Source organism: Dendrobium catenatum, unplaced genomic scaffold (genome assembly GCF_001605985.2).
Source record: "Dendrobium catenatum unplaced genomic scaffold, ASM160598v2 fragScaff_scaffold_693, whole genome shotgun sequence".
In the NCBI taxonomy this organism is placed as follows: Eukaryota; Viridiplantae; Streptophyta; class Magnoliopsida; order Asparagales; family Orchidaceae; genus Dendrobium; species Dendrobium catenatum.
Genome location: NW_021319155.1, coordinates 148016 through 175153, shown reverse-complemented (window position 1 = coordinate 175153; position 27138 = coordinate 148016). Strand labels below are relative to the sequence as shown.

General features: G+C 36.0%; 1 protein-coding gene across 3 annotated transcripts in view; it reads right to left on the bottom strand.

Annotated features, from left to right (window-relative positions):
• Positions 1-5118: 5118 nt before the first annotated feature.
• Positions 5119-27138, bottom strand: part of LOC110107561 (probable N-succinyldiaminopimelate aminotransferase DapC) — a 52695-nt gene continuing 30675 nt past the window's right edge. For 2 of the 3 annotated variants that reach the window (XM_020837832.2, XM_020837834.2), the window contains exons 7-9: positions 6477-6658; positions 6239-6364; positions 5119-5484 (exon numbers count right to left, since the gene is read on the bottom strand). In XM_020837832.2, coding sequence (XP_020693491.1) covers positions 5272-5484; positions 6239-6364; positions 6477-6658 — 521 coding nt within the window. In that variant the 3' untranslated portion in view covers positions 5119-5271. The remainder of the gene's footprint in view (positions 5485-6238; positions 6365-6476; positions 6659-27138) is intronic. The other variant, XM_020837833.2, reaches the window with a different exon arrangement.

The window sequence follows — 27138 nt, the reverse complement described above, 5'->3', positions numbered from 1 at the left end:
TATACATATCAATGCATTCTTCTTTCCTTATTCTAAGACATTTTCTCACCCACGGGTATCTCACCTGCGGGTAGAGTTCAAATAATTCGATCTACGAGGATGAGGTGCAAACCTTGGGAAGCTTTGACTTATAAAAAAATATTTTTATTTCTTTTTAAAATTTCAAGCATTTATGATTTGAGTATTTTGACCCGCATTCAATGCATTAAAAATATATTTAAAAGAGAATAAATCTTAATTACATATATATTTAGCATTTTCACCCAACATAAGTCAAGGGGCCACTTAGGACAATCTCTAGATGTCAACCCCAATTTTCAAAAATTTAATAAAAATATCCCTACCACTCTTTCATAAAATGATCAAACTTATAAATTTAAAATCTACTATGGGTTAGCTAGCTCCACAATCCAGGTGAGGGTAAGCCCAAATTTTGCATTGCATTAGTTGGTTCGGGCCACCACTATATGGTGCCAAATTTAGATTTGGGATCCAGGGAAAATCTTTAATTATAAGACCCCAACCTCCCATAATGTAATCCTAAATTCTTAACAAAAAGTTCAACTCAAACTAAATCTTTTCCCAATCTAAGACTTAAAGTCCAACACTTAGACTAGGTCGGGACAGTTCTGGATTGTTATAGAATCTTAAAGTGTCCCCTACCCTTCTTCCTTTGACCCTACTAATAAGTGCTCCATCATGCTCCATTCCTACTTAAATTTCCAAAATTCACCTCTGATATCACTCGTAGAAGAACTTTTAACAAAAATTCTCCATTATTTTAATTGAGAGTATTCATAGAAAATTTTAATTTCCTATGATGTAATTAACTTTGAGGGCTTGCGCTCGTAGGAGATTTAGAACCCACATCCACCTTTTTCAAAATTAATTTTTAAAACTCAAAATTAATCTACCTTAGAAAAATCAAGTGGGTAATGATCATTATCGTCATATTCCATCAATCAATAATAAGTAATATTTTCTCTCTTTAGAGAGATAAATCATTTGTTATTGGGACATGGAATATGAAATTAATGATATTCCATCTGGATTATAGTGGTTAAATATTGATATAATCATGTTTTGACCCTTCGGGATCATATGTGATTCTTATTTGAATTCAACTACTACAATCGGGATGATAACTTTCAGTTTCATCATCTAAATCTGTTAGCAAAATGATATCTTAGCCTTAAGGGGTAATATATTGTTCATAATGAGATGTTCAATTTTCAGGCTGTAAATTTAAAACTCAAATTTCTCAAATAAGATTAAATCTTTCAAAATTCGCTTTAAAAAATTCTACCAACATGCATATGAAGATAAATAATATAAATTTGAAATTGAAATGAGCATCAACAAAAGAAATGCTCTCAATATCATATTTGTTTCCTACTCCCACTTGCCACATGAGTTGACAAGAACCTTTCAAACTATATCGATGAAGCAATTAGGAATGAGATCACATATAGGCTTCTCCTAACTAGTCATGATTCATATGTCATTCATAAGACAAACGGAGTCGAATGTGAGACCAAAATATAGATATTCACATAATGAATAAAGCATAATTCATTCATGAATTAAGAAGTATATCATCACTTTCTTAATGACAAGTCATAATATATTTTATAAAAACTCCAACAAATCTTAAGACAAAAAAAAAAAGGAAATAAAACCCATTATATGGGAGCTTCTATTCACAAGAGGCAAAACCACTCAAACTCATTGGTGAAATAATTTTTGAGCATGCACTTTCATTTTAACTTTCTACAACCATCCATAAAATCCACACGACTCAAGTTATGTGAATGCTTTGTACATAGCTACCATTTATGTGAATAAATAAGCTCCTTACTTTCCCCAATTTCAAAAATGTTTTAGAAACATAAATGAAATAACATCCAAATGTGGCAACTCGTTTTTATTTAGTTCAGACTTGTGTTATTTCTTAATAGGTATTACCAAAAACACTCTCTATGCATTCATTGAAGGGTGCTACAACTTCAAGTATCTTATGAAATTTCAAAACTACATGTCATGCAACCGCAAACATGAATAAATGTATGCAAATGAGTTACAAGTCAGTATAATAAACTCAAAATATTGTGCAATGTGTGTAATAAAATGACATATGCAATAATATGTAGGAATCCACCAAAGCTTTGTTAAAATCATATGGCATAAGTCAAGATGTATAAACATGATCATACATGAAGGGTGAGACGTTAAATGCTTATGATTAAAATGTAGTGTTAGACAAATCTCTATATATGCATACAACAAAATTCTCTGTAGACTTTTGTATATGTACATGACTCATCGCATTCAATTCTCTTATGATTAAAATGACAACACAAACCTTAAAGAAGACTTACGAGAAATGAATGAGTATTATTCAGATAAAGGCATACAAAAAAGAGAACCGTGACATACTCATACATAAATCTATCATTGGACATTGCTAGGAGATTTTCAATCAACAAGTGTTCCAACAAAACGTCTTGCCACAAACAAGGATAAATAAAAAATAACTTCTTTTAGTGACATTTCAACAAGCAATAGATATACAAAACTTGCCAAACGAGGTGAATTACAACCATCATACGTTACTAAGGATGGCATAAGCATTTGATTCATTACTAAAGCATATAGAGAACCTTTCTTCCTCAAACTATGATGTGGGATCTTTTGCATATAAAATACCAAGGAATGACAATATACACCACCCATCAATAATCAAGTTTTATTAAACGTATATACAACTTTTCTTTAGTAGAAAAAAAAAAAGAAGTGCATATGAATTTTTTCTAACCAAGTTCCACCAAATACATACATATACCTTTTTTTTACTAACATAACAATCACAAAGGTAATTGACCTAAAATTCAATGTAATGCTCAATGCATATTTCTCCTGAGCCCTCTTCTTAGGAATTCCACTAACTCTCACTCCTTTTGCTCCCAACAAGACGTAGAAGCTTTTTCCATCATAATATATTGGAGAATTCCTATAGTGCTTCCCTCTTTAAAAAGAAACTTCTCTCTAGCCTCTTATTAGTTCCATCAAGTCCCCCTAACCTCTTAGAAGGCCTTTGGGATCTTACAAGTAAGATCTTCAATAAGTTATTCTCCTAAGAACTTAAACAATAGTTAGAGGAAAAAGGATATAGAATGAGCTAGAACAATTGTGGTGAACTGTTAAGTGAAAATTATTTTAATATTTATTTGTATATATTCCCATGAAATGTTTGCTTTTGTTAAAGTTGTGCTTGAAAATTCCAGGAAAATGGCAAAAAAGAGGAAATTGGCTTTTGTGTCGCGATGCCTGACCATTCCATGCCGTAATGCTATCAATGCCAAATGCCAATATAGAGTGCTAGGGAGCTATTAAGTTTTATGATTTTACAAAGAAATTTAACACTCTAATAGTGAAACCTTAATCGTTGCACTATTGTCAACGTCCTAGTGCCATTTTGGAGCATCGTGGAGCCACTGAGTTAGGGAAAATGCATAATTAATTTAAACCTCAATCCAATTATTGTTGCAATTCAAAAGCCCAATCTTGAGTTTTGATGATAACAAATATTATTGGATTGTATGATCCCAAAAAAGTAAAAATTAATTTTTTGTTCCTTGTTAGCTTAAGGTTTATTGTGTAATAGAAAAGTATGCTCAAACTTGAGTGAAATTTCTATAAGATGGTGGTTAACTATTTCCTCCTCTATCCCGGCACAATTTTCATTTCCTCTACTTAGTCTCTCATCTCCTCTACTTAGTATCTAGCTTAATTAAGCTACAAGGCTACAACCGCCTCCGATCAGAAGACGGCCAGGTTGACCAAGGTCACACGCACCTCCAATATAATGGTCAAAAATTCAAATCATTCTAAGAGAATGTGCAATTATTGTCACCATGTTGAACATAATAGGTCCACGCATACTTAAAACTTAAAAAATCTCAAGTACATTACATGATATTTAACAATGTATTATAGTTATATTTTTTCATTTTTTACGCATCCTATAGGAGGCAATCTAGGTCACAAAGGCAGAACTAGTTGGTCGAAATGGATTTAACTTAACAACACCCATTCTTTCCTACTAAGCTCAATCCTAATATTCTATTATTTCAAAATGTAGAATTGGATGAAATGTTATAATAATTTAGTAGAACTCGTGCATTAGTGAATTGCATTGAATTCCTTTTTATAGTTATTTTGTAATAGATCTTTCATTCTCACAAAATTTGTATTAACAAATTACCAACTAACACTAAATATTAGTTAATTTAAAGATTAAAAATATTATTATTGAATAAAAAAATATTAAATTTCTATACTAAGAAAAATAATTTACACTAAATCGTTTTAAAATTATACAAATTAAATTTAGTTATTTATGCAATTTAGAATTATATATTACTTAATTATCTTTTTGAAAATTTCTTATAAAAAAATTAACAAATTTTATTAGAAAATATACCAATAATTTAAAAATTATATAAATATTTGATTTTTTTTAATTAAGAAAAATTAGTTTTTTTTTAATTCTTTTTTAAATATTCTTTTGCTAAAACAATTCTTTCTAAATGTCGGCAAGCTTGATGCGATCTTGAAGCTCATGGTCAAATATATAATAAATATAAAACCGACAATTTTTTAAGTGGCATAATATATATAATAATAATTCACTTAATTAGTTAAAAATAAAATAAAATTTTATTAAACTGTAAGAAAAACTAGATTTAAAGATATTCCACATTTTAATCCAAACAAGGAAAATCGATAGAGGAAACAAAATTAATTGTTTTAAATTATTTTTTTTTTTAAGGACAGTGCGCCAAACTATGCTACAAAACTAATAATTTTGGATTTATTTAGGTCTATTTTTTTATTGCTTTAATTTTTATGTCCAAAAATTTTTAGCACAGAAAATTTTTATGCTAAAAAATTATTTTATAAAACAATAAAAAAACTGTAAAAAAAAAAACTTACTCTGCATAAACCTTTACTTGTACCTTGACAACACAATTTTATAGAACAAACGAACAACACCTTAACCAACACATATTTCTGAACCTCCTAATCACGATCAAATGAACAGAATCAAAAGTAACATAAAAATGTTCGAAGTTCGAAAATTAACTAAAGAGTAAGAGTTATAACAAAGCCGATAACTTACCTCTTCATTAAGCATGCTAATAGTTTAGCAATGTTAAATAATAGAGTCAGTAGCTGGAAAAATAATCATCAAGTGATCAAACATTAAATTCATAATTTCTTAAGTAAACCCTTGTCTCCGATGACTTCGAGCTCTCTAATCCTCTGAGCAGCAGCCGCAAGGGTTTCATCACTCTTGCAAAATGCAAATCTAACAAATCTATTGTAATATTTATTTTCATTATTGGAACTGTTATGAAAGAAACCGCATCCAGGTACTGCAGCAACCCCACCTTTCTTGATCAGCTCCCTCACAAAATCCACCTACAAGCAGAGTGCTCAAACCAGAAAGAAATTGTCAGAAGTAATATTCCATTAGACGGTGATTTAGCAAGAAAAATGTAATACAAATGGTAACGTTCCTAACGTGGGTTTTCTTTATTGAGTCACAGTTAATGGGTTGTTATTGTCTCAATAGTTGATTATCTATATAACACTATTATTTGAATAATACTATTAACTATCAAACATAGCGTGTTTGATTTTGTGCTATCTTGCTTAAATAATGTATAGTGTTATTTATAATGATCGCTGATAACATATATGATGCTATGATATTATTAGGGATATGAAAAGGGATAAATTCTGATCACATAATTTGCTTTTGCTTCTATGATTGGGCCTATCTGGATGAAAAGAAACAGGCAAATTTTTTTAATAAATAATCTGTTGGTTCTCTGTTCAATGATATTAAAAGGGATACGCAATCAAAATAATTGTTCTATTTGATCCCTCAGACACTTATTTCCATTGAAAAAAATTATCAATTATTATTATTACATTCCTTACGGTCATTACATGGCCTGACATTTAGAGTGACTGTTGAATTGTGACACAAATAAAAGATAGAAAAATAAGACTAAAATATCATTTATAAAAGAAATAATTATAGATGTCATCAAACCAAAAAAAATTTGACTAATGTCAAAATTAATAGTAGCTATCAAGTAACCAAATAGAAAGGCAAGCTAAACAATATTAAGCCTAGATATTTCATGAATGGGTGAAAAAAACATACATCAGAATGTAACCAGCTCTCTGGAAGCTCTGCAAATAGAAAAAATGAACCCTGCGGTCTGAACTGTATTTGGAAACCAAGTCTAGAGAGAGTCTCAACAGCATTATCTCTCCTAGCCTCATAGCTCTTCCACCGCATACCAAGATAAAAAAACGTGAATTTGCAATTTGATAGTGCGACAGCTAAGCTGGAAATAATTTCCAGCATAAATAGCCAAGGCATAAAAACAGCTACTTACAGTTCTAAGGGACTTGAAGTATTCTGTGGAGCTTCTTAAAGCCGTAAGTGCAGCCTCTTGGAAAGGTGCAGGTGCTGAATCTGTTATATTGATATGAATATTTCTTATCGCAGATGCAATATTGGATGGTGCGCAAGACCAACCTATTCTCCAACCTGTTGAGTTTGCGAAGCATAACAAACCTTGTATATCACACCAAGAACATATAGAAGAATAAGTAGGAGACAAGAAGACAGAATGTGATTAGATGAGGCAGTAAATATGCCAAGACAATGGTTTTGCATTTTGGATGTTAAAAGATACACTATGACACTGTCCCTTCAATTTGTGATAATGTCCTAGAAAAAACGGTAGCAATGAACTGATTGGCTTTGAGATGTCTTGTTCTAATAGAGCACACATAAGAAGAATATCAGCCAAATGTTTCATTAGGAAAGTTCTGATTGAATCATCCAATTCATGCAGACTGAAGTGAAGGACAAGAATTACTATTAATTAATGTAGCTTAAATATCAAGCGTCAAATAAAGGTGAGTTAAAACATGTTTAGAAAGTTGCCAGTTTGTGTTAGCATTTGATAAACAACAGAGAATAAGGTAATTTAATTATTTAATTTTATTTATTTTAAATTTGAAAAATAAAGTAAACATTGTTTAAAAATTTTTGAAGATGAAGTGAATTTTAAATTAATTAATTTTAAACAAATGTTGTTAAATGAGTTCTTAGAAAAAATGTTTAATTATAGAGGAATCAAATTTCTTTTTAATTATCATTACTAGGTTATTTTAAAGATTTAGACGAATCTAAGGTTTATTTTTTCAAAGGTTTCTTTAGATGGAATAAAGATCCAAGTTTGTCAATCATCTTTGAACAACACATTAGCCTTCTTGCCCTTAAATTAATGAGATGACATAATCTCTTTGTCAGCTTTCGATTTATTCACTTAAACATTTATTGATTTAACCATATTTCAATGTTATTTTGCAACTATATTGATCGAAATCAATACAACAACAACAACATCAAGCCTTTATTCCACTACGTGGGGTCGGCTACATGAATCCTTTTTCTCCATTATGTCCTGTTAAGAGTGAAATTCTCTTTTAAATCTAATAAAGAAATGTCATTTCTAATATTTTCTAATCTAGCATTTTTAGGTCTACCTCTACCTTTCTTAACATATGTCAAATCTAATACATCCACTCTCTTAACAGGGTCATCAAAAAGCCATCGTTTTACATGTTAATTGAAATCAGTGTGAGCAGGATATTTATAAATGTGTTATAACATATGAAAAGTTTATATAGCACCTCTTTTTATTTTAACAAAAACAACAAGCCTTTATCCCACTACATGGAGTTAGCTACATGAATCCTTGTTCTCCATTGTGTCTTGATAAGAGACAAATTTTCATTTAAATCTAATAAAGAAAGGTCATTTCTAATATTTTTTTAATCAAGTCTTTTTAGGTCTATCTCTCTTTCTTAGCCAAGGGCGGACCCACGTTCAATTCAAGGTGGGCAAATGCCCACCCTAAATTGCCCACCCTAAAAAAAAATGTTAAGAGGGTATTTTCTGTATTCCCCCCCCCCCCTCAAAAAAAAAAAAATTCCCGCCTATTCAAGCCGCTTTCGGCCTTTTGCGAAATCCCATTCGACATTCGGCATTCATGGTTCGGTCGCAGCCTTGTCTTCACAGCCCTCTCCTCTTCTTCCCATTCGATGTTCAAGAGATCTCTCAGTTCGCAAGCTCCGCTCTTCGTATTCTTCGGCCTTCGCAGTCGCCACTTGGAAGGTCCGGCTCTTCCGCCTTCGCAGTAGTAACTCACAAGGTCCGGCACTTCGGACTTTGACCATCGCAGTCACTTCCTTAGCCGCTAGTCTCCTATTGAAGGTAACTTTTATCTAGCAATTAGCCGATTAGTCTTGTTCTTTTGGCGCCACCCTACTACTCCAGTTGCCCTATTTCATACTTCTTTTTTGTATACCGGATTTTTTTTAGTTTCATTGTTTGGTTACAAGTATGATTTGAATTAAGTAGGATTCGATTAATCATGTGAATTCAGATTTAATGAAGAAAATTTTCTGGTGAGAAGAAAATTTTGTTTACATGTAGAAGTATTCTTTGCTAGTTGCTATATGCCTATATTGAGTATTAAATAACATTGGGTCTTAAGATGCATATAGTTTATAAATAAATAATCAAATTATCTGAAACTGAGACAATAGATACCACCTTTAATCAAACATTATGATTTGCTTCCAAAACATACAACTGTTCAGAATGCATTGTTTTCAACCGCCTAGCAACAGACCCTTTCTTTAGACTAGCTTTGCAGAAAGGAAATTTGTAATGAAGCCATGAAGGCGTTTAAAAAAATTATATCATGTTTTGGTTAAATCGTGCTGCTGCTGCTGTTTTCCCTTCCCCTACTTCTCCATAGGTCCTTATACAAAACTAGCATATGTTGACAACGCAAAGCCAACTTTTAGATCCACTAAAACCCATGCTTTTAGACTTACTTAAGAGGGATACTGGAGAGAATGATTTGGATCTTAAACATTTGATCAATTTTCTCCAATAAACATTTTCTTTTAACATCATTCCACATTGCAATCTCAATAACTCATTATATCATCACTTTATTATGATTAGAAACCAGTCAGCCATATTGATTTCTAACGCTCTAGCTAGATTAGAGAATATATAAACTTACACAACTTTTGAATGGTGAGGCTTCAGGCTGGGAATATTACTGTCAACAATTAGAGTATACATTGGGAAACTGAGAAGGAATAAGTAGTGAAAGGGAAGGTACTCATCAGGCATTAAATTTCTAAAGCAACAATTAGGTAAGATCACGGAAAAATAGAAAAATAGGCAAACATCCCACCTTACTCTCCCTCAGTTGCGAATTTAACAGGTTTCCTAATAAAGGAAAGTGCTTTTGAAAGACAGATTTCCCAATGCAGTGAATCTAAAAAAAATAAATTAATATTATCATATATCTTCAGTACTTGATGTTTTTCTTCATTATGTTGTTAGAATTTTGAGAAATAGAGCGATTCTTGAAGCGAAAAGAAAGTGTCGAGATTGATATTAACATCTCCTTGCTAATCATGGTCTTCGGATATCAATATGAAGTTATGATGTGAATGAGCGTGAAAAAATTCGTAGAGCTTATTTGTTAAAGGAACCGCATCAACCAAAAAATTATCATTTCCCTCAAACAATTATAGCAAATATTGCTCGTAGGTGTAACTCGAAATGAGTTGAAGATTTTCCTGATTGGATTGAATATAGTGTACAAAAAGATGATGGTGCGGGATTTAAGAATTGGAAGAGAAAAGAGAAGCTTTTGGGTCATGTTGAAGAACACAAGAAGGAAAGACAAAAATGTGAGGTTTTAATGAAGATTCAAGAGTAGAGTATTAATACTTTATGGTTGAGCAAGGAAGACAAGAATAAAAAAGAATATCACATCATATTAACAACAGCTGTTGACTGTGTTCGATTTCTTATTCGCCAAGGGTTATCGTTTCATGGGCATGATGAATCATCTAGCTCTGATAACCAAAAACATTATATAGAACTATTTCAGTTTCTTACTAATCATAATGAAGAGATTAAAAAACTTACAATTGATAATTCAAGTACAAAGTTAAAATTAATTGCACCCAAAGTAAAAAAATAGATTTGTAGTTCTATGGCTACTGAGACCTTGGCTACAATCATGAAAGATATTGTTGATTCTTACTTCATCATTCTAGTTGATGAGTCTCGCGATGTATCTACAAAAGAACAATTAGTTGTTACAGTGAGACATGTAGATAAATTGGGCCAAGTAATTGAGAGATTCATTGGTATTAGTCATGTATCTTCAATAAATACATTAGCACTTAAGGAATCAGTGAAAGCGCTTCTTACAAAATATGCATTAAGTATACATAGAATGCAAGGACAAAATTACGATGGAGCATCTAATATTAGAGTGAGATTAATGGTTTGAAAGCACTCATTCTGAAAGATAATCCTCAGACATTCTATATTCATTGTTTTGCTCATCAACTCCAATTTTATTTAGTGTCTCTTGCAAAAAATAATTAGGAAATAAAGCATTTATTTGAAATCACTTCATGAATTATCAATACTATTAGAGCTTTATATAAGAGAAATGATACTCTAAAAGTTATTCAACGTGATAAAATAATTTTTCATTTAAGCAATGGAGATTTAATTAGTGGTCGAGGTTTGAATCAAGAAACCAATTTGCATCATGTTAGTGACACCCGTAGGAGTTCGCATTTTCAAACATTAATCAGTCTAATAAAAATGTATGCTTCTGTGATCGAAGTACTTGAAATTGTCAAGGAAGAGGGAATACATGATCAATAATCAGTTGAAGCAGGTATTTTAGTACATGCGATGGAATCATTTGACTTTATCTTGATACTGTATTTAATGATTGATGCTTTAGAGATTACAAATGAATTCTCACAAACCTTATAAAAAAAGGATCAATATATTATAAATGCAATGAAATTGGTACAAGTGGCCAAGCAACGATTGCAAATGTTAAGGGAAAATAGATGATAACCTTTACTTAAATAAGTGTCACGTTTTATTAATAGTTTTTTAAATTAAAGTTTTAAATATGGATTCTAAATTCAAGGCTTATGGACGGTCAGTACGAAAATGTACAGAAATAATAAACTTTCATTATTATCGAGTTTATTTATTATACATGATTGTTAATACGCAACTTCTAGAACTTAATAACTAATTTTCTAAAACTAGTACCGAGTTACTTCTTTGTGTGACATGTCTAAAATCCATTATTTAAAATTGTGCAATATGAGGCCCGCCTTTGCGCAATTTCACTAAAAAATGCCTCAAGACTTACGCCTCGAACCTTTTTTGTGAGGCTTGCGCCTCAACTTGGCTGAGGCCCATCTTGAGAAGCGCCTCGCCTCATTGGCATAAGGCGGAACACCTCACCCTACTTATATATATTTTTTCCTAAAACCTACCTAAATCCTAAATTAGAGTCCCAAACAAATCATGCCTTAATGCACCCCCGAGCCACAACAACTTCCTCTCGATTGCCTCGGCCTCTAGCCTATCGCCTTCACCACAGCCACCACTATTGTAGCCACCGTCAAGGATCACTTGAAAGCCGCACACTATCACCACCTCCCCTAAAAATTTAAGGATATTACTCTCATCATTAAATTGATGACAAATATTTATAAAGACGACGATGGCTAAAAATTTAAGAGTATTACTCTCATTACTTGCCACTTTATGTGCAATTTTTCTTTCATATGTATATTAATTTATTACTTCATAGTTCAATAAAAAGCTAATATGTCAATCTTTAATATATTATTTTGATATTCTATAAAAAAAACTTCTAACATTTATTTTCTCTTCACGCAATTATTGGATTTTGAGGCTTACGCCTCAAAACACCTTGAGGCGTAGGCCTCACAAATGAAAAACTTTCTCTTCACGCAATTATTGGATTTTGAGGCTTATGCCTCGCCAACCCTTTTCCGCTCGTACCCAGATATTTCATCACAAAGTCACCTTTTTCCTTCAAATTCTGCACTCCTTCGATCATTTTCAACGCCCATCCTTTCAAATTCGGCACCCCATTGATCATAATCAAGCCACCGCCTCTTAAATTCAACACTCCTTTCAAACTCAACACCCCTACGCTCACGTCCAACCCCTTTACGCCTCCCCCAGATCTAAAATTTCAAATTTCATCTACCCCTCCAACACTTCTACCTTTTTTCCTGCCATGAGTACCCAGATCCAAGCTCTAAACAACAAAAACGACCAAAAAAACAATGGTTCTGGTCTTCAAATAGCAAAAAACAGCAAGATCGTAGAGAAAACGTTGTAGACATTAGCGAGATTTCTATTTCTGCCTAGGAAATTGCTCTGATACCAATTTGATAGGAAGTGGATACAATTTCCTCGAAATTAGTAAACGAAAATAAAAAATTTAGGAAGAAGAACAACCGTTACTATTTTTATTGCAAGATATATGAAAGAAAATAGTAAGATACATTTGGATCTTTAAATGGAAAGGAAGATTCAGCTCTCCCAAATGTCAAGCCGCCAGCTATAGCCCAAATAACCTAAGACTACTCTGAACTCAGCAAACAAGACATAAGAAAAAACAAATCCTAGGTAAACACTATCTAAAGCATACCCACAATAATACAATTCCCAAACAACCCCCTTCATATTAAATTTCCCACCTAATTTTTCCCTCATCCCCCTTTTGAGAATGCCTCCTGGGCCCCGCTGCGAAAAAGGAGGCGGGCGGCAGAAGTTGAGCCCAAAATAGGCAAAACTATTCTACCTCAATAGAGCTAGTCTAGGTTGACCGGCTGCACCGGCCTAACATATTCCTCATCAGCTTTATAACAATCCAATCATTTAATTATCATTTTCTTTCACCTAATTTTATTTAAGACAATTCAACATTCAACCCATCAAAATTCCATCCAACTTTTTGACTGCATTAATTTAAATTTTGAATTAATTGCCTATATACAGTACATTTACACTTATAGTTTGTCTGTGTTCGGAACATTTAAATCATATAGAAAAGGCTATAATGTTGCTCATGCCATCAAAGATGATTAAAATCGATGGACTATGGACCAAATATTGTGCGGTGCTACCCGAACACTGCCCATTAGCAAAACAGTTTTCGTCGTTGTGTCAGAAATGATGAAATCATATAAAAAGGTTGTAATATTTCCCATGCCGCCGAAGGTGATCAAAATCAATTGGACTACGGACGAAATGTTGTATGGCGTTACTTGAGCAATGCCTATTCGCAAAATGAACTTCACCATTATGTCTCGAACGTCGAAAATACCTAAAAATAGCTGTAATATTGCTTGGATCTCTATGCGAGTGAAAATACAAAATTGGCATGAGTTACGATGCAATGACATGCAAATCGAGAAGGTACATAAATTGAGGCACATGAAAAAGCAGAATTTATGAGAGGTGTCAATCCACATTCTTCTTTTATTACAGCCTGATCCTAGACCAACACAGCCTTCTTCTCCATCTCCCAACCGAACAACAACCCCATCTCTTCAATACAGCTCCCAACAACTCCGTCTCCAGCCTTTCACTTCCTCAGGCTTTGATCTCACTTCACGTGAACACCGCAGCAGTCTTCCCACTCACATCCCTCCACTCCTTTCCACTCTCTGCCAACCCGACCACCTACATCCCTCATACATTTCACTAACTATTCTCATCACACAATCCCCCTCGTATATCTGAACTTGTTCCTTCTTCCAACCTCTTACATCCAAGAGCCAAGCCGTCTTCTCAAACAACGACTACCTCCAATATCCCAACCCGAGCAGTAGATTCACCTCTTGTCCTCCTTATAGCCTACGTTTTCACCTGCACCTCTTCTATACACTCAAGGATTGCCATAACTTTATCCTTACCCATTTACTCTCATGTGAAGCAATCAATTGAGCTTCTATCCCTCACCCACACGTGAAGCCCATCTCCACCTATACTTATCTTCTCTAACCAACAACAACCTGATAGGAAACACTTGTAGATCTCAAGTTTTTCCTATCAATCTTCGGAAAACAAAGATATTTCTCCACAAAAATCCACACAAAACCACAAAAATAGTAGATAATTTGTATTATTTGATGAAAGGGAAACGGGAAATAGCAAGATACAATTGATCTTATATTCGAGAGGAGGATCGATCTCTCCCAATCTCTAGACGCCGCTAGAGCCCAAAGGATAACCTAAATCTAGGAGATCTCAAATTTCAGCCAAATTCAAGATGCCCTAATCCCCTGAAAACAAACTATTTAATGCATACAATTCAAAAGGAAATCTCTAAACAGTCCTTACATTCAAATTTTCCTCCCAAATCCCTCAGAAATACTTCCTAAATTTGCTTGGGCATTCAGATCGCCTGGTCTCTGCAAGAGGTGGAGATCCTGCCTCTATTTTGCAAGCTGGTCTCGTATGGACCGGTTGGACCGGTCTAATGAACCAGTCTAACAATACTCCCCTCCCAAAGATCACCTTCTCAGCAAGGTGGAAAGACAACACCTTCATCCATTCCCTCGTCATCACACATGATAAGAACCTGAAGAGTTCAGTCCTTACACCTATGCCTAGAGTATACTTCTCGTCGCATCTGAAACAGAGCCCCTTCGCCCTCTTCTCTTGTAATTTTGTTTCCATGAACTTCTTGATGTTGTCTCCAGATCTTCCTCCTGCAGTCTTTTCCTTTGAATTCCCCAAAGAGTATCCAATGTTGGCTCCTTCGATGCCAATAAGATGGTGGTCATCCTGTAAGAGCCTACAGAGCTACTGTCTTTAGTTTCTCTCTCCAGGTGCCTCTGATCTCCACCAACTAGGCTAGTTCCATAGCCTCTCCCAAGTCACGAGATCTCATTACTCTAACCACTGCCCGGATCTATGGTGTTAGTCCCTTCATGAAATTTTCCTCTAGCGCTGTCTCAGGAAGGCGGTCCAATCAGCTAGCAAGGTACTTGAATCTCTCTTGATATTCCGTCACTGAACCCCTCTGTGTCAAGGCGAAGAACTGCTCATAGAAATCTCCTCCCCAGCCAGTTCGGAAACGCTCTACCAAACAGTCATTGAATTCTCTCCAACTTCGTATGGGTCATCGCATTTCCCTCCAGTAATACCAAGACAAAGCCTTCCCTTCCAAATATAGGCCCGCCACCATCAGTCTCTCATCCTCAGTCAACCCATTAACGGCGAAATATCTTTCTACCTAATAGATCCACCGGTGTGCATCCTCCCCCACAAAGATTGAAATCTTCAATTTCCTCACCCTCGGGTCACACCCGTTTCCCCTAAATCCTCCTTAACCGCCCATTCCACGAAGAAGAGGTGCTCCCCAATTGTCACGATCTTCCCTCTGGCGGGCATACCCAAACATCCATCAAAATCCCCTCTTCTTCTTTCAAAATCAACACCCAGGCAATCAAAATCATCCCCTCTCCTTACAAATTCAGTACCTCTTCTTGCATAGCAAATGCTCATCTACTCCCTAAAAATTGGTTCTAGAGGAGGCATTTCATCTTCTCCCTCCAGGATCTCCACTTCTGGATTTTCCCTTCCCCTAACATATTAGGGTTGTCATCTCTTCCATGATCACCTTTAGTTTCCTTTGCTTCCGATGTCACAGGTTTGGTTTTGGCTTCAATCAATTTCCTCAAAATGTCTTCCACCACGGTGAACTTTTTCTCCATCCTTTCATTGACGGATGCAATTTGATTTTGAAAATCAGTAATCTTCTCATCAAAATCTTCTTTGTATTTCCCAAGTTCTCCCTCTAAAACTTTCACTTTTCTTTCGGCCATTAGTTCCCCATTGATGAACGTGCTCTGATACCAATTTGATAAGAAACACTTGTAGATCTCAAGTTTTTCCGACCGAACTTCGAAAAACAACGAGATTTCTCCACAAAAATCCACACAAAATCATAAAAATAGTAGATAATTTGTATTATTTAAAGAAAGGGAAATGAAAAATAGCAAGATAAAATTGACCCTCTATTTGAGAGGAGGATCAATCTCTCCCAATCTCTAGACGCCGCTAGAGCCCAAAGGAAAATCTAAATCTAGGAGATCTCAAATTTCAGCCAAATTCAAGATGCCTAACCCTAGGAAAACAAACTATTTAATGCATACAATTCAAAAGGAAATCTCCAAACTGTCCTTACATTCAAATTTCCATCCCAAATCCCTAAAAAATCATTCTTAAATTGCTTCGCTTGGGCGTTCAGATAGCCCGATCTCCGCAGGAGGTGGAGATCCAACCTTTGTTTCGCAAGCCGGTTCCGTATGGACCGACTAGATCGGTCCAGTGGACCAGTCTAACAAGACCGTTCTAACACAAACACACTTTTCAAACAGAACAACCACCTCAAGCCCATAACTCCACATATAGGTATCCCACTCAACCACCATTTCCTTCTATTCCCTCTATTCCTCTGTAACAGAGAATGCATGTTCCTCTCTCCCTCTCTATATTATTAGTTGTTAAAGAAAAAAAAAAAGATTCATAACAAAAAAGAACAATATTGTTGTGGTTTTAACCTTGTCACTCTCGTGCCGCCGTCATCGTATCTCGTGTAAAGGTATAATGCTCACTAAACTTAAAAAAAACTCCAAAATCATGTTGTCGATGCTTGCGGCGCAATGAGTAGACCTCCTATGCATGTTTCTTAGTATGGTAGGAGGAAGCTAGGTACAACACCTATAATAAATCAAGCCCTGTGAGTGCTTTTCCAAGCAAGGCGGTGTAAAATTAAGTACTCATGTTCGCTTTCATGCCGACAGGAAATTTGTAAGCGTCCATGCAGGTCCTATAGATCCATGCAAGTCTTTTGTTGACCCCTATACCTCAAACCATGTGAGAAGGGACCCAAACTGGTGAATAAAGCGATAAGCGCCTTGGCGCCACACATCACTTGAAGGGTCAAACGACCTCCGATTGTCAAACTGACATCATCATTGCGATCAGAACATCGAATTCTGCTAGGTCGAGGCCCCTCGCAACCAATCGGACGAGATCGGTCAAAAGGGATGACCAACACCCGAAATTAAAGTGCGAGGCTGATCAAACGACGTTAGATCGACGAACAGACTTCGTCATTGCATCCGGAACATTGTCAAGCTCTAAAAACTAAATTTTTTTATTCAATTTGAAACATCCAAATTGGAGGCACAGATCCTAAGGAAATCACATGAATTTCGAGAAAAATCAGCCTTATCATTGTCCAAATGATGTTTGTTCGCAAAACGGATTTCGCCATTGCGACCAGAATATCACGAGTATTCAAGAACTACACATTCTATGTTCAATTTGAAGCATCTGGATTGGTGGCATGAATTTCGAGATAAAACACGCATATCGAGGAGAATAGGCCTCGGCACTGCCCAAATAAAGTCCGATCGCGAAACGGACTTTGCCACTGTATTCAGAACATCCCAAATACTTAAGAATGATAGCAAATTTGTGCAAATTAAAACATGCAAGGAGGGCGACACGTATCACGTGGCAAAGCACTAAATTTGAAGTAAACGTTTGCTCGACACTACCCAAACGATGTCTGATTGACGAATGGACTTCGTCATTATGTCCGGAATGTCGTCAATACTCTAAATGCGCTGCCAACTTGTTCGAACGAGGTTATGCACGCAAATCGAGGTAGTTCCAAAGTGACGACACACATTTTGAGGGAATTATGCCTTGGCAATCATCAAATGACGTCTGATCGCGAAAAGGATTGCGTCTTTGCGACCAAAACATCGGCAATACCTTAAATGCATTGATATTCGATGAAATCAACACGTAAAACGGAGAAATCGACATACAAATCGAGAAAATCACATGCAAATCGAGAGGACTTTTGGCTTATTAGTGCAGTCCTATCATTTTAAATTAAGGCTGGAATGATATATCACTTATATGGTTTGTTAACATGATGAAATTTATATAAAACTAGGTGCCAAATTGTTAATGAGCATTAAAAATTTTACCTCATTTGTCTCTCTGTCGCGGCTTTGCTCGGGTGTACGAGCCACCGCCAAAATGAAATTGTGTGGACACCTGCCTCCTCTCGGTCAATTCTCTTCGTTAAAATGAAATAGAATGAAGCCTCCTAGCCTTCAAGACTTCCACCTCCGACCTGCTTCGCTAAATCCCGTTTTCCAACTTCTGAACTCCACAACAGCTCCCTCAAACCAAGCCTCCGCCCTCCAAAAGAAGGCACTTCACGTCTAAGCCCTCTTCCTCTCCGGCTCTAGCAGCAGACAAAGAAAGCTACCTTTTCTTCTCCTGCCAACTTCAACTCTTCGATTTTCCTCCTTCCCTATACCAGACGTAAGAAGCAACCTTTCATTTGGAACCCTGCCTTGTCCGCCTCCTACCTATTCCGAGTCAGAAACTACATACAAAGGGGTAGCTAGTTTTCACAAGAGATCTTAAGCCAAGCTCACATCTTTGAAACCCTTATTCACAGATCAAGACTTTTTAACAGCCTATTTCAAACTACTCATTACAGTCCTCTTATTCGAAACCCTTTCCCACTCCACAATTTCAAAAGCCCACTACTTCAAGAATATGTATATGTTTAAAGGCCCCCTGTCACGAACTTTTATTTGGTCCGGTGAACTTACGTAGAGCTACGTTTGGTCGGCACTGAGATCGCGCCACGTAGCAGGCACAAAATAAGAAATATCGAGCAAATACCAAGCAATACCAACAATAACGAGAAATATCATTATGTGAAGACAAAATACCGAGCAATAACAAAAAATGCCGAGTTTTTTCTAGAAAAACTCGGTATTTTTTTGTATTACTAGGTGTTGCTCGGTATTACTCGGTATTGGTCTTCACAGAGCGGTATTTCTCGTTATTGTCAAGCAATACCTAACAATACTGAGCAAATACCGAGCAAAAACCGAGTAACTCAGTGATGACCGAACGTAGAGCTACGTCTGGTCAGAGGACCTAATAAAAGTTCCACTGTCACACTCACCTCAAAACTCCACAAATCAGATTATCTCACCTACCTAACAAAGACCTGCAGCCCAGCATTTCCAATCTTATTATTAGTGCAGCCCACAAACTTTAAAGGTCCACCAAAATCAGCCCACCCCACCATTCCAAAGCCCACACATAGAAAATCCTTCAAACTTGCTACATTCAGCCCACTAACTTAACCAAAAAAGCCCAGTAATTTCCTACAGCAACCATTAGCCCAAGTTCATTTCCTCTATTGGATCAAAAGCCTCTTAACACTAGATGATTTCCTCTTACGACTTTCATTGTCGTCGTTTCTTTTTATCTTATTTTTCTTTTACTCTTGTTGTTAATGTTAGTTGGTAAATTTGATTAGTTTTATTTTATCAACATCGTTAGTCATCTGTTATTTTTATTGTCAACTATGTATAAATGTGTATACAAGTATGTATGAGACAAAAAAAAAGAGTGAGGTTTCAAAAAGACTGGAGTTTCAAAAAAAAAAGAGAGATTGCCAAAAAAAAAAAAGCGAAAAAAAGTGTGTTTGGGCATTTTTGTAAAGTATTTGTCGTTGCCTGAACACAAAGGTATAACCCTTCAATCCCTAAAATTCGAGAGCCTGATTTCGACGTCTGCAGCGCGACAAAACGACCACCTATACACGCTTTTCTTAGCGTGGTGGGAGGAAGTGCATCACGGTGCTCTCGACGAATCGGGTAATCACTTGAAGCCTCATTTTGAGCATTCACAGCGCACTGGAAAACCTCCTATAAACGCTTTTCTTAGCATGGTAGGATGGGAACCCGGTGCAACGCCTACGATAAAGTAGGGGCATTTATAAATACCCGCTCGCGGGGAAATGACTGCAGTTTTCAAACAGGTGTTGTAGAAGACCCATACAAACTATTCTTAGTGTGGTGGAGGGATGAAGAAAATACGGCCACGGTGTCCAAGGACATCTACCATACATGCTTTTCTTAGCATAGTGTGAAGGCCCAGTTCCCCATAGTTTCCCCTAAACATGGGAGATGCTGAGAGATTGCCGAAATTTTCACTAAAGCACGGGACTTGCACAAAATTTGGACAATCTGAATTTGAGATTGGACTCAAACTTGAACAACATTTGGACAACATGAAACTTATGAGCTTTGACTTGAATCGGATTTGATAAAGACTTGAATTAAAAGCTCAATAAAAAAATTGAGGTTCATGAATTATAAGGATAATAAAATCAAAAGGAAAAGAACAAGCAAGGAATTATGCATGAATGATTTGCAAGCTTTGACAAGTTAACTTCAAATAACAACAATTGACTTGTGATGATCACCTCGATTAGAATGAAGATAGCGAGGGGTTTAATATCATCATGTAAATTACAAATTGCTTTAAAAAAAATAAAGAACTTGTAAGTATCATTCTCTTTGTAAGTGACAAGAAAAGTTTGAAGGAAATGGCTTGACTTCAAAGCCATGATATAGAGACTTTTGGGGTCATGTTAATTGATTTGGGTTATTAGACATGACTCATTCCCAAACAACAATCAACAAGAATTGTAATAAATGGGGCAATGTGCTTACAAGCATCATTACAAAACTACAAGAAACTCATAACCAACAAGTCCTCAAACATGAACTTGCGAGTTCACATGCCAAACTCCTGCAAGTACAAATCATTCAAAAATGACAAATGATAATGAAATTCATGCAATAGATTGACTACAGATAGTTGCAACGACCACAAAGATACGTGATGGATATAATAACATCTTTATAGTCAACATCATCACCTAAACAAGCAAATGCGATCTTGCAAAAAAAATTATGATTGCATGAGCATGACGAGGATGCAAATACTAAATGATAATTATGATCATTCATGCTTAAAGTGAAGAATCAATGATAGGCAAGACACCAATATGGCTTGCCTATGCATATTAATTGATAAAGTTGGAGATGTGCAGCTTAATTGCAACTCATGAAGCAGAGACTTGGAGAACTATTTATCTAATACAAATATGAAGTTTGAGGAGTTTAGAGTGAAAGTGATAGTTCTAGAAGATTCCTGCAAGTCAATAAATGCCACATCTTATGGTTTATGTTAACATGAAGTTGATGTAGACAAAGGAGGGGTCCACACAAGTTGAGTTTTACTTTTAATTTCTTGCCTTGTGTCTTTTCATCTTCCCCCTCTCCTTACTCTTCATTATCTTGTCCTCTCATCTCCACCTTATCCTTTGGGCTGTTTTGTGGTTTTATGGGAGCCTTGGCTGATTTCGGTTTTGAGCATTAGTTGTTGAAATTTTAGTGGTGCAAGCTCATTATTATCATGTGGAGTTGTAGCTCATTATGAGCTAATGTTTAGCTCTAAAATTGGAGAAGTGTGCAAGCTTTTTAGGTATGTGGAATTTGTCTCTTCCTCTTCTTGTTGCCTCTTGAACTGCTGCAGCCTTCTCTGTTTTCTCCCATAAAAATAGTGGGGAATTATTGCCGTGGTTCCCCCTTTTTACCGTGATTTAATGAGGGTTGCTGGATCGTTTTTTCCCTGCTGTTCCGTGGCTTTTTCTTGGGTCTTGTTGTGGCGTTTGGTTTTTCCTGCTGTTGAAAGCCGTGGTCTTTATTTCCTTTGTGTTGTTTGGTATCCCTAAGCTGGAACCCGTGGCCTTTAAACCCCCTTGGTGCTGTTCAGATTTCCCTGAGCTGGAACCGTGACTTTTTTGTCTTGAAATATGTTTTTCTATTTGGAATTCCTGTGCAGAAAATTAAGGCTTTTATTACTCCATTTATGGGAAATTTTGGGCTGTTTTTGGACATAAAATAGACAGCTTTTTGGGGACTGGTTTGGTGGCTGTTTGGGAGGATTTCCATGAGCCTTTCCACTGTTTTCTATGCAATCTTCCTACAGAATTCCTGCAGTCTTTTGGTCTTCTTCTTAGTAACTTATGGCCTTATATCTCCCTATTTTAATGGCTTTAAATATTGCTTTTAGGTGGCTGTTTGTATTCCTTCTTTGTGCCTATAAATAGAGTTGTTTTGTGGTTAAAAAAAAAAAGTGATATGATGTGATTTTTGGGACAAAAACCTGAGAGGTTTTTACTTTGGAAATCCTGCGGGCTCTTTCCAATCTTCTTCCCCTCCTCCTATGGAAATCTTGCGAGCTCTTTCCAACCTTCGTCTTGGCTTCTAACCTCTTTCGTCTATCCGCATGTGCCATTCCATTGTATCCTTCTTCTCAAAGTAGGCAAGTTTAGGGTGTCTTGTTTGAGTCATTTGTAAGTGTCTTGTAAGAGTCAAGTTTGTAAGTCTTTTTTTTATATGATATAAAAGTTTGTTTTGTCTAATTTGTCTAGTTTTTGTGAGTTCTTGTAATCTTTTATTCTCTAGAAAGAGTTTCTTTTTTGTGATCAAAAATTTGGATCCCTCTCCCAAATTTTTGATTGCATCAGAAGTCAAATACAACGCATCTTGCAAGAAACAAAGAACATGAATACATCTGTCTTTTATAACAAGAGACCAAGATGTGATGAATGTAGCAATGCTCCACGATCGGCATCAAGATACAAATGAAGATATCAAATCCCGCAACCAATGAGAATATAGAAGGAATATATAGTCTGGTTGTAGGAAAATATACAAGGAGCCTGTAACAAGTGTTAAGATACTTATACAACTTGTGATAAGGCAGTGACAAGTAGATGCACCTACCTCCTCCAAGTAGGGGGATTCAACATGCGATGAAATGAAAGACATGACGTGTTTTGATAGTTCGAGGAGAATATAGCTCTCATGCAATTTATATAGTGCAACAGCAGACAAACACACCGATCATCTACCAATAAAAGCGGAGGATGCATAGCATATACAAATTTTCAAAGACCCATTATGCATTCAATATGTATGTTGCCTATAAGCAAAATCCAAGAGAACTGCAATAAAAGCAAGCACTTGTGGGTTAAGGCAGGAGATTCGTTAGTGACTACAATCTACCTACATAAATCATACAAGTAATGCACGATAATCTACCTGTATGAAGCAGCGAACAACTTTATTCAAAAGATGCTACGCCACGCCACCAGATCCGCAATATCCATGCAAGCGGACAGAAGGCGTTCAACATATATTTCAAAGTACCCCCGCACATGCACCGCAATTTGTATGTAAATAGGTACACAAAGGGTAAGTGTAATTATAATCCCGCATGGGCCCCAATGAGCATGTTGTAGGAACACATGTGACGTCCAGGGATGATGCGCGGATCAATAAAATTGAACCCGATCCTCCTAGGTAGGTAAATAGGAGTTGACAAGGTTCAACAAGTAACTATAAAATGCCCCAAAACACCAGCATGGGCCCCGGTGAACGTGTTATAATTACACACATGACGTCTAGGAATGTTACGCGGGTCAATACGAGAATTCAAGTTCGAACCTGATCCTTCTATGAGGATCAATAGGAGTTGACAGGGTTCAAACCATCAAGTAAATATACGGTTATGACGATCGATATATTTGTCTTAATACATTCATATTATGTCTTCAAGGCCTATAATCAAAAGAATTCACTAATAAAGGCATAAAACATATGAAACCCGATCCTCCTAATCAAATAAATAGGAGTTGACAGGATTCGAATCATCAAACAAATATACGGTAATGGTGACCTGTATATTTATCTTAATGCATTCATATTAGGCCTTCAAGACCTATAGCAATGAGAATTCACTAACAAAAGCATAATGCCTACGAAATCCGATCCTTTATCGACAGCTCGATAGAGTCGGCAGTGTTCAATCCACAAATAGAAATGACCCAAAATACTCTGATGATGATTGTGTTGAATGCAAATATCAACCTGAGGGGTTTATAAATACTTTCAAAATGCCCTCTCAAACTTTCACAAAATTTAAATATTTTCAAAGGAGAGGCCCGATAATGACCGTGTTGAATGCATATCTTAACTAGAGGGGTTAACTTCAAATATCTCAAAATGATATCCCAAGTAACCAAAACTTCACAGAAACTCCAAAAATTTCAAAACTTCAAAATATTTAAAAGTAAAATAAATCCATCAAACACTTAAAGAAAAACCCATCAACCCTCCGCAACAGTTTGTCGGGTAGACAAATCAAAATTTACTTTAACTCACAAAGAGCTAATGTCTAATCGAGAATATAACTAAGATTCATTCTCAAAAAAATCTCCTGCCAGTAAGGACGTGGTACGTGTCCTCTAACCGGAGGTTTTGCCGCTAAATGGCACCGGTTATGACCCGGGGCCCTCTGAACCGTGTAGTTTTGCCGCCAAATGGCACCACAGATATCAGTTATGGCCAACCAATACGTTCCTTAATGGCATCAAATCCTTGAGATATGAATTAATAGGATATGATCGATAGGGCACTAAGCACTCTATTAGCTAAGGTGAATTCAAATTTGTCCCCATAGACAAACATCCAACTCGAGTCTACAAGGCCCCCTTGGACAAGCAACCCATGGCTACTAACAAGGATCCTTCTGTCAAGTTGGGTCGATAACCTCCTCTGACTAAGTAGACCAGGGAACACGATGACACGGAAGACGGAATCATGGGATCTTAATCGGGTCCATCATCTATTCCTCCACCATCCGCTAGTGCAAGGTGGTGAAATTTTTAATTTTAAATATGAAAATTTCTTAAATATCAAATCTTCCAACCATTCAAACTTCCAATTTTCAAGCCCATAATGGTACTACATGTTAGATAACATGTATTTATACGTATCTAATTGACGACTAGCCTTAATCGAAAGTTCTCTTTTATTATCGGGAGGGGTAATTAACTATAGGGGCTTGCGCCTATAAGAAACCAGAACTCAGATCATAAAATCCTCATAAAATGAGGGTGAAATCTCTGGGTGGTGTCTTATCTACAAACCCATCTGCCATCCCAAAATTTAACCTGGAACTTAATCCATTAAAACTCCCTCGCCAAAGAAAATCACAGCGGGCAGAGGCCAAGGCCGAATTTTCGAAGCCCACGTCTTTCTTGGTGTGGTGGGATTGAAGATCACGACCGCGATATTACCTAACACCGACCATGCACGTCTTTCTTGGCATAATGGGCAAGCTTAGACTTTTGGAAATTTCCTCTAAACAGGGGAGACGCCGAGAGGCTGCCAAATTTTTCAATGAATGGGTAAGAGTGAGAATATAATACCAAAATGTAAACGACAGCCCACCTACGAGCATTAACAAAAGGGCTTTTAATGAACATGACTTGCTTATGGGCATATATATGACATTTGCAATAAATGTAGAAGCCCACTTATGGGCAAGAATGAGAATATAATACTTGTAATAAGCGTGACATCCTGCTTATTGAAGAAGACAGAAATACTTGTAATTAATATATCATGACACCTACGTGCTCGAATATGAATTTGTGATGCATACAATAGATTGTCCACAAGTAAAAAGCAAGGTGGGCACAGTGACTTGTGATTAATGAGGCAACTTGCTTATGAGCATAAAGGACTCGGTGTATATAGTGACTTGCCTACCAGCAGTATTAGAAAAATTGCAGATAATACAATAGCCTGCCTATAAGAAATAGCACGAGACCTATAATGGATACTACAACTTATGTATGGGTAACAATAAAAGACTTTTAATACTCACATCAGTCGATCTGCAGGCATGAGCAAGGAACTTGCAATGTAATAGTTCGTTTACATGTGAGAATTGAGAACCTACAATGAATAAATCAGCTCACCTACGGGCAAATACAAGGACCACTACTGAGCAAAGCAGCTCTCCCACGGGCAACAACAAGAGACTTCTAATGCTCATATCAATCCCCTTATAGGCATGAAAAGGAAAATTATTATGCATACTACAATTTGCCTGCAATGATGATAGGCAGCCTACAATGAACAACAATGATTCATCCACGAGCAATAATAAGAACTTCTAATGAACACTATAGATCACCTGTGAGAAAGAGCAGGAAATTCGTAGTGTACATGATGACTAGCCAACAAACAAGAACAAGGGGGTCGTATCAAACAAATTAGCCCACCAACGGGCAAGAATAGGGGAATAATAATGAACACTACAATTCACCTGTGACAAGGAGCAGGGGATTTATAATGTGCACGACTAGCTTATAGGTAAAGAACAAGGGGCTCATACTGAATAAATCAGTTTACCTAAAGGTGACCATAGAAGATATGTTGCGAATAATGTACTTTACTGAAAAGCAAGATCACAATCCCCTATTAAGATAACATCACCTACGAACTCTGCTAAATGATAACTTGAAGGAGGAAAATGAACTAAACAATATCTTTCCTCTACACAATAGCTAAAACCTAACTCACATTCACGCCATCGGATACACGTGCAAGTGTGCAAAAGACAGTTATTGAATTTTATCTAAAATATTGCGCACTTTCCAAATGATAATCACCTACACGATTATATTTAATTAATTTTTAAAAGCCCCCTCATGCATCATAATTAATTTATTAATTTTAATCGTATTGTCTAGAGGAATGTGCTATAGCTTTGAGAAGCAAGTAGTAGCCTCGATAAGTGTATGACAGCCCCAAGAGATTTGTTGTTGCCTCAAGAAACATTTTGTTATATTGGGAAATGCATAATATTCCAACAATCTGCATTGAAATATGTATTGATGCATTGAGAATATACATATACACCATGCCAATGCTTTGGAAAGCAAGCTAGTGTAAAAATCAAATGCATCATTAGTGTGTTATCCAAACAAAAAATGCAAATATGTTATATATGTTATATTGGGAAATGCATAATATTCCAACAATCTGCATTGAAATATGTATTGATGCATTGAGAATATACATATACACCATGCCAATGCTTTGGAAAGCAAGCTAGTGTAAAAATCAAATGCATCATTAGTGTGTTATCCAAACAAAAAATGCAAATACGTTATATATATGCACTAAGTAACACACACAAACACACACACACACACACACACACACACACACACACACACACACACACACACACACACACACACACACACACACACACACACACACACATATATATATATATATATATATATA